The following is a 9,718-nucleotide window of genomic DNA, read 5'->3' as shown; positions in this document are numbered from 1 at the left end:
TTTTATTTGCTCACCTTTTTCCTCGTCACCCTGACCCCAACATCGTAATATGTCTTTCCCAAGTTGTCATAATCACGGGGCCCCGTCTGTCAAGAACGATTGAGGTGCTAGAAGAGAAATGGCTGTTAAAAAAAAGGGTATAATCTGAAGTTGTGGTGAGATTCAAAGCTTTACAAGGAGGCCACATACATATAAAACCCTCCTGGATGTGCCCGCCGCTCTGCTGGTTTCAAAGCAGAACTCATCTGGAGCTACCTTTTAACTTGAGCATGTCAACAAGGATGGGTTGGAAAGAGGAGAAGAGGGAAGTGAGAGGTGCAGGGAGAAGAAGTGAGAGAGAGGGAGGCAGGCAGAGGAACCCCCTGAATATGTTTGATTCAGATGAGTTGACTTAGAGAATAATTTTGTGCTCCAAACCCGCAGGAAACAACAGCTCCCGTATCAGACTAATTCTTCATCCGTGTTTCTGGCTGACCTTGTTTATTTCACTCAAAACACATGAATAACTGTGCGAAGATATGTGTTTATGTGCTTTTTGTGAGTGCGTGTCTGTGTGTTTAGCTTTGATTCTGTTCTCCCTGTGAAGCTTCTGAATTTGTTGACTCAAAGTCAAAGAAATCCGTAGCAACCAGAGCACAGCCTACATTTTGACTAACCAAAGTTCTTTCAGTCTCTGATTATTTAGACTGCCCCAAACTGTTCTTGTAACAATCAAGGCTCTTTGAGGTTCTTTGGCACCCTGTCCTATCATTTCAAATCATTGCTATTCGTGTGGTAATGGTGTAGTTATCAGGATTTTCTATTTATTTTTATTGGAACCTGAGCTTGAATGAGTTTAGAAACCTGGTTATCTAACAGTGTGATTTGATCAGTGCCTTCCATGCACACTTTTATCATAACTTCACACGGCCTGTTGCCTCAAGATGATGAAAAGTGTTAATTGCATCACTCATAATTGCAGATATTGGAGATTATTGTGTTTTCCAAAGCACAGAGAATGTGTTTTTCTCACCTTCAAGTGGCTCGACTAACACACTGAGGGTTACAACTTCAAACGTTTTCCTTGTGTGATAAAAAAAACAACATCTTATTTCTCCCATTTCTATTACCTTTCTGCCCCTTTCACTCAAAGTATACAACATAATATTGCATGTGATCATACAGTATAAGTAATAATGTTTAATATTTGACTTTTGAAGGAACATTTTGGGGGTTTTAATAAGTCTATATCCTTGACGTTCCACTTCCGGGATTGCTCCGGTGCCGCAGGAAATTCCGCCAGATGAATGAATTTTCCGGATATTGGTGTCTTCCGCTTTCATTTTTGTTGTATTTTTAATGCTTTAGTTTGTTACTTTGTTACCATTACATTCAAGCCAAAAAAGGTAGAATTTTTGTTTACACTATTCAGTTAGTGTAAACAAAAATTCTTTAATTTCATTGTTTAGATTTACATTATAATACAAGTTAAATGTGCAAGTTAAATGCAAGTGAAGGGAATCAGTCTGTATTCAGATTAAAAATAATGAGTGCATCTCACCAGTACTGTCATCCAGCACTGCTTTAGAAGCCTGGCGGCATGAAACCCCCCTTCCAGGCTTTTTTGGTTACTTTTGTTGTTAGAATGTTATTGTTGCCTACACAGTCACTAGCTGCCAGTAACAGCTTTTGTGTGGATCATTGAGCTACAAAATAAATGTGCAATAATATGCATGAAAAACACCACGACATAACCAGGAATTCAATATCTCAAGAAATGTAAATTCAGTTTTCAAAGTCACATGCCTTTGGCGTATGAATTCTTAGTGCCATGTGTTAATACTTTTGTTATTCTCTTATGGCTCCACTTGGCCGCAGTGCACTGTCCTCCATTTTTAATTGCAGATTTAGTACAGCCTCATGCGTGAGGCGAGCGTGGCTGGTCGTCATAGCAAAGGGCCGTGACCTAACACAACACACACACAGAGCATCGAAGGTGTGTTGTTTTTCATTCTCACCATGTTGCTCTTTCCACAGCCAGAAGACACATTTGGTTTCAAAAGTAGATGGAGGCAGCAAAAAAACCCAGCTGGCTAAAAATGGCAGGTTTGTTCTGGGCAACAAACAACAAAAAAACCTGTTGGAAGACTTTTTTTTATAATGTACGCCATTACTTGGAAAAGCCAGCGTTGTCAACCACCACTGGGATTGGTATAGCAGTTAAAACATATAAGATGACTAATCGATCTAATCCGTCATTGACTCAGACGCATATCATTTATGTTCCATTTCACTCCACTAATCTATATAAGTGCTTTTGTGATTCAGCTTTTAGAGTAGAAACTGCAATTTGAGAAATGATTCACTCTTATTGTCATCTAAAATTGTGTGTTGTAGGTAGATGTTGCCAGTAGCCGCTGACTGGTGAGTACCAGAAAGGATGAATCAACAGTTGAGTTTTAATTTAAGATGGAATGTTTTAGTTTCCCAAAATATGTCCAAAAGGCAAAATACAAAAATATCGAAGACAATAATAAAAATCTAATACTTTCAAAAAAGGAAAAGAAATAGACTTAAGAGTCAAAAAAGTTAAAACAACAAACTAAACCCATGAATTCAGCTGTATCCAAATGGACTATTAGCCACAATGGTCACGGGCTCTCTATAGACTTACGTCTTACTTCATTCAGGTCTCCGGCTAACTGAAACCTCCCAATTAAATAGTGCTGTAGCACACCCCTGAAATGGACCAAACCATTAACTCACACACTACAGGGGTGATTCAGGCAGGACGTATCTATAAAGCTTTAAGCCAAAATACTAATCTAAGTAATGAGACACTTGTAGTCATATCAATATAATCAAAACATGCTTAGCCTCACCACAGGCTACATAGGTTTACCATATTTATAGTATATCATTTAAACCGGATCGCTTCCGGTAACACTGGAAGCCTGCCCGTCTTTAAAAGCCCCGGGGTAAACGGCAAACTACCTTTTACAATAGCACCAGAAGACGCCGGTATGATGACAGATATGCTCGTATTAGTGACTGTAGAACCTTTTAAATTAAACAGATGTCAGGTTAACAAAAAACTGATTGTTGTGTGGTTTTCGTAACTAAGAAATGTTTAGTGAGAAAACATATGGTAATGGTGAACAGTGGATGAAGATAACATTGGTGGATTAATGTGTTTAGCTTTCAGCATGCATATTACTGTAGTTTCAGCTGTTAAATGTGCGCATAAGAAAGCTACGTGAACACTGAGGAATTGGAGAATTGCTAGATTAACTGATACATTTAAACACAAAGAAAGGTAACAAAACAAACACGTGTCACATACACTAGCATATCACAATACTCAGTCTCAGAAGGTCACAGTATTGGAAGGTTCAGGTAGCGCAACTCTACCGTGACGGTCGCCATGCGCCCTGTCACAATGTGGAATCTTTTGTTTTCAACATTTCCACCTCTGATTTATACTTAATGTTAACACATTTCACCAACACTATGTTCTCGCCACAGAGACCAACCTGCAAATGGATTTTTAATGGTTTGTTTTGAATCTATTACTGTATTGTTCATCTGGCCAAAATGTTCTTCAGCAATTTCAGGAGTGTGAAAGAATTCTCCACATTGTAGTTAAAAAAAAAAAAAAAAGTTGCATCATTTTGTGGTGAGATTGCAGTGATTCCAACTGGGAGCTGACATCAGCTGAACATATTCCAACTCACCTTTCCTCATTTAAAAATATATAATGAACTGCTCCAGTCCTTTTATCCAAGAATAATGCTGTAACTTTGAAGAGTAGCCTTGGAACAGTTGGCAATGGGAATGTAGGTTAAACAAATGATGGTTCATTTGATAGAAGTGTATTTGCAGAGATGTGTACAGCCACTGTGGACCATCCTTTCTGTCTAATGTTTTAGAAAGGAAAGCAGAGAGAGAGTGAGAGAGATTATTAAAACGTGTTCTAGGAAGAGATTACAGAGCCACACTTCAGCACAATAAACTGTTTACATTTCCATCATGCAGTGAGGAGTGTAGCGGCCACTGTCCATGGGCCATGCACAATAACAGAGCTGCCAGAGCACCAATTTGTCCAGCCATGTCCAGCAGTTGACAACTTTTATCTCATTTCTACTAAAATGTGGATGTGATCCTGACAGAGAGGATACACCTCTCCATTAGGCTGCTGTACTCCCTCCTCCCTCTTCAACACATTGTCATGCAGATTTTCTATAAAAAAACTTGTACATAGCTCAAGACTGGCCAAAAGTCAGAGATGTAAAAAACAAGTTGGTTACTGTCTGACGACTTCTTCACTGGTGTAATTATAATAGACAAACTGTCTTTAAGGATGCTTCCAGCTACAACATAATTATATGTGTTGACTTATTTTATAATCACTTACTTATATATTGTTTTAAAGGAAAATTGGAGCTGGTGATCTGTTTGTAAAAAGAAATGCAATTATGCTGACGGCCTTATTTCTATATGATACATTATTCAGGCGGTTTATGCATAAATAAATAGAATACCAAACTAAGAAAATTATAAATACATAACTGCTTGTAGCCACTGTGACACTTTCTTACTGTAACCAAGAAAAGAGAGTGATCAAAACATTCTGAAAAGGACAGTAAAGTCTAATCAGATAAAACTAGTTGATTAAATTAAAGATACAATTATTTGCACACTTAAGTTTCACAACATTTAGTCACCTACCAGTATGCACCAAGGACCTCACTAAGACTTAGCACTAACCCTGAAGTCAAAGACCAGAAAAAGTCCAAAGTAACAAAAGTCTTACAAGCACCACTGAAAGGCTGTTTGTTGCTTTTTGTACCTCTTCGTAGACTTGGCCTCTCAGTCACCCCGTCAGATTTACTGCACACACACATGCAAGATCAAGGGCATTTCATCCCAATCAGGTTCATCTTTGACTAGTTGTCCCAAGACTGAGGGATGAGGGTCAGGTGCTCTCATATATCTGAGGTCTTGATGTCCTTGTTAGATAGTTGGGAGCTTCCACCACAGCAGAGAATGACAAGGGAAGAATGGAGAGACATCGTGGTAAGAATGGAGAGCTATATTGGGGGGACACAATAGTGTATTTGAAGCTAACGTTAACAAAAGCTGCTTCTTGCTTGCAATGCCTACTCTAGAATCCATAAACATACACACATGCAAACAGAGACTCACACACCTTCTCACCATTTGACAGGAGTTTTTAAGGAATGGAACCATAGGAACACTCGAATGGTGCCTTGAAGATAGATAGATAGATATTTATAGATCCCAATAAAATAGGAAATTATAGTGTTACAGCAGCTAAATCAGTCACACAGCACAGAATATAAATGTAAATGAATTACTAGGATACCAGAATATACATACTTACTGAAATAATAATAGGATAAAATACAAGAACAAATATTGGAATATATACAAGTTGGGAATACAAAAAGAACGCCTTGAAAAGAAGCTTCTTTATTCTAAGAACTGTTACCTCATTCTGAGTCATTTGTCAACACAATCAGCAACTAACCAGAAGTCAGTTAATTTGTTTACCGTGAGCCAGTTGTGAGGTTGTGTGTAAGCAGCTGAATGGCCTTGAGGGCTGTTCAGTCAGAGACTTCTAATATACAGCATACATGTTGGTCAACTTTTCTGTCTGTTGTCATGTATCCTCATGATTCTGTTGTAGTTAGTTCTGGGAATGGATTTGTTTTTATACAAAGTATACATACATACATATATACTGTACATACTGTACATACATACATATTGTACATAAACACAGTAAGTTAGTAAGTAAGTACATAAATACATACATACATACATACATGCGTGCATGCATACATACATACATACAGACTATACATTACATACAGTAAGTAAGTAACTACATACAGTACATACATACATATACATAAACATACATCCATACTCACATAGATACTGTATTGTTTTATATCCATGCATTCTCTTTTCTGAATTTGTTCACCAACTTGAGGGGTTTGTTGACTGCTTTTATTCTTCTTCAGTGGTGACATCCATCTGGGTGAATTCCCCCGTCTGACAGATGGTTTTGACAGAGCAATATACTGTAGTTTGAGAGATGGGCTGATCACACAAATACACTGTTTGAAAGTACCCAGTTAATACCATGGTTTTAATAGATCATTGAAGCTTGACTGTAGATGCATGTATATATTACGTTGTTTTATCAGTTCTTGTTTTTAACTTTCAATGTAGCGGCTCTTTGGGTCAGCTTTCCACCTGTGAATCAAGTCTTTTTGTGATTTTGACTATGGGTCACCTAAGTGGCCAACTGTAGTTACTGGAGCTTGGAAAAACCATGGGCGTAGAGTGAGGCAGAATCTGACAGCATGACAGAAACATAAAGACTTGCACACCTTATTATTTTTAAAAACACTTTAAGAGCTGATGTCTATGGACATTTTGGTACCTTTTAAAGTCAAAGCAGAACCAGCGTTCAACTCTTCATGTCAACGGCTTTTCCAGTTTTATTGAGCTTCATGAATCCAAATACATACAATATCTTACAAAGATGCCACACCTGTCTTTGTCCCTGTCTCTCTCCACTCTCACTCACTCTCTCACGCACACACGCACACACACACACACACACACACACGCACGCACGCACGCACGCACACACACACACACACGCACACACACACACACACACACACACAAACACACACAAAATGACTTCTTTTAAGTCTGTTATAGTAGTATAGAACTTGATTTGATTCATTCACTGTCCAGGGACGGAGAGAACAAAAGCAATCCTGCCTTCAAATTTTAGGACAGTCAGATGTTGGAACTCAGCAGAGTAATTTTCCCAGCTGTAGAAAGATTTTATAAAAGTCACTTGTGCAGCCAGAAATCAACATGAAAAAACTCAACAATAGTTTTTTGTTTTTTTTCAGGTAACTTAATCGGTCCTTCATGCATGATGCCAGTATGAAATCCAAAATCCCTAAATACCTTCTGCGGGTGGATTGATTCACAAAGGTCATGTTTCAGAAGATATTGAAGTCCAAGATACTGCAGTCACGGTTTAGCATATATTTGGACACTTTTGGCAGCCCACTTTATGAGAGAAAAAGCGCCTGTGCCTGCTGGTTGCTTTCATTCTTGGAAAAGATTCAATTCATCATCCCCCTGGCAACGATGCAGTAATTTCTCATGAATAGTTAACTGCATAAACTTCATAAAAAAATATTATTTACATATGTATATTTTTTTTTTTTTTAAGATGTTTTTGGGCCTTCATTCAACAGTACAACTGAAGACATGAAAGGGGAGAAGTGAACTTGAAGGCTGGAGTTGACCCCAGGCCTGCTGCATTGAGGAGTAAACCTCTATAAACAGTGTATAGGCGCTATGGGCGCCCACTCTCCCAACTTAGCTATCTGGGCGTCCTTATGTATTATACTTTAATTGATAATTTGTATTCTAGAGTATCTTTCTCTGAAAATTGCGATACAAATGCAGATACTTTACTGTTTTTGTCCCAAACATAGCATATGTATTTACATGTAAGATTAGAAAGCAGATGAAAAGTAAAATATAAAGTCACTACCGAACAGGTTTACAGGTTAGACATTGCATGTTTGTATTGTGTTTTTGTATCAGCATTTGAATATTTTCTCTGTTATGTTCTGATCAGTCTGATTTCAATCTAGGTTAGGATAGCTGATAAAATAAATGGCAGATGAAATGAAAAAGCATGAGTTTATTACTACAGTGCTGTGCATGCAACTCTCTGAAGGGAAAATTGTCAAACAACCATATAACATCAACACATTTCACAGCATGAAAGGACAGACGTATGGGAGAATAATACAAAGGCAAACGTGCAAAGGGATTATTTGAACTAAATATGTAGAGTACAGTATGACACATTACTCTGCCTTCAGACTCTTGGTAAAACCTGATGTCAAAAGCAGATTTACTTCCTGAGAAAGACACAGTGAACCCACAGAGTGAGAGGGAGAGGGATACCAGATCTGAATTCAATCAAATGCTATAAGCAATGCAGAAAGTGCCTTAAAATTAAGCTATAAAAAGCATGATATACAATGGGGAAAGTAAGATTAATGGAACATGGGATTATGTTGGTATCACAAACTGTATTGTAGTATATAACTGAGTTTGGACTAGTGGAAGTGGAAGAGACAAGAGCAATGTCTGTTGGTCTGAGTCGGCTCTAATCTCCCACCACAAGGACAAGTGAGGCTAATTTCTAACAGGCTCTAATAAAGGCCGTGAGGAACAGCTCACTGGCTGCAAATCAATCATTATCCCGTGCCTTTTTGTTAATGTGTACATTAGGTATGCATACCTTAATGTTTGTATGCATGATTGTCAGAAAGCTTTCAGAAATACGTGTGTGTATAAATTGACAGGCTAGCCCACAATCTACCAGAGCAGAATAGAAAATTTAAAGATAAGTGTTTGCCATTTTAGTCCATGCTTAATGCTCAAATAAATAGATTTTTTTTTTTGTTGTTGCATGGACTAGGGTTAGAGTGACAGCCATTTTTGATAGCTCACGGAAAGCTGAGGCAGTTAGCTTTTTACTGTAGCACAAGAAGATTTCAGAGGACAAGACCACAAAAGCTGTTTACGACACAAGACAGGGATGAAGAGGTTTTAAATGTGAAGACAGACAAGACACATTTCATTGTAATATGCTCCAGGGAAATCCTAATGGGAAGGCTTGACAAGCATTTACACATCCTGTCCGGATTGATCATTTTTTCGAGATAATTTATTGCAATGGAAGGTTATATTTTTGAACTTCTGTCAAGGCAGTTAATGCCTGCCGGTGTTTTGAGAGTGATTGTACTGTATGTTAAAACATTTCCAGAGTCTGCACAGGCCACCTGTACCTCAATATAAAAATGTTATCATATCTTGAAGATGTATTGTGTTAATGTATTTGTAGAAAAGCATAGATTGAATTATCTTTAGTGCTTCCCACTTTATGCCGCCTAATGAATTTAAGATCTGCGCCAATGCATCAGATCCGATTTTATCAGGATGCGCTTTGCTGTTTTAACAGCTTGTCATCCTAAGATTTGCTTGTGTGCGTTGACGTGATGCCATTTTTGTCTTTTTCTTTGTGATTGTGCATGTGTCTGACAATCCTCGTTCTGTCTTTCTTTCTAGGTGGGGAGGTGCCCTACACCACTCTAGCTACGAGGATGATGATGGGCATTTGGTGGATGTTTGCTCTTATTGTCATCTCCTCGTATACAGCCAACCTAGCAGCCTTCCTCACCATCTCACGCATAGAGAACTCCATACAGTGAGTATCCAACACATTTTTTTATTTCATTTTTTTAACCTTTATTTATACACGCATTCTCATTGAGAAATGGTCTTATTCTCCGGAGAGACCTGTATGGGACAATACACAACATCATTTAGAGATAGACAAACAGATAATGACAGTAATCTTTTTATCATCTATTGTCAATAGTGATAATTATGCTGGCCTCAAAATTAGGTTCCATGAAGAACTGAAACCCTTTAACTATTACATCTCACCAATATGCAGTTATACGTTAAAGTGGCAAGTGACATCTACGCAGTACAAGCACAATATATATGCCTGCAATTACTCTCACACACACACACACACACACACACACACACACACACACACACACACACACACACACACACACACACACAC

General features: G+C 38.1%; 1 protein-coding gene across 3 annotated transcripts in view; it reads left to right on the top strand.

The window, feature by feature from the left end:
* Positions 1 to 9,718, top strand: part of grid2 (glutamate receptor, ionotropic, delta 2) — a 468,031-nt gene that overhangs the window by 386,465 nt on the left and 71,848 nt on the right. For all 3 annotated transcript variants that reach the window (XR_004656592.1, XM_034871281.1, XM_034871282.1), the window contains exon 12: positions 9,190 to 9,328. Coding sequence is in view for 2 of the 3 variants with exons in the window: in XM_034871281.1 (XP_034727172.1) it covers positions 9,190 to 9,328 (139 nt within the window). In the remaining variant the exon portion in view is untranslated. The remainder of the gene's footprint in view (positions 1 to 9,189; positions 9,329 to 9,718) is intronic.

Source organism: Etheostoma cragini, chromosome 5 (genome assembly GCF_013103735.1).
Source record: "Etheostoma cragini isolate CJK2018 chromosome 5, CSU_Ecrag_1.0, whole genome shotgun sequence".
Classification (NCBI taxonomy): Eukaryota; Metazoa; Chordata; class Actinopteri; order Perciformes; family Percidae; genus Etheostoma; species Etheostoma cragini.
The sequence above is the reverse complement of the archived record's forward strand: the minus strand, read 5'-3'. Positions and strand labels throughout refer to the sequence as shown.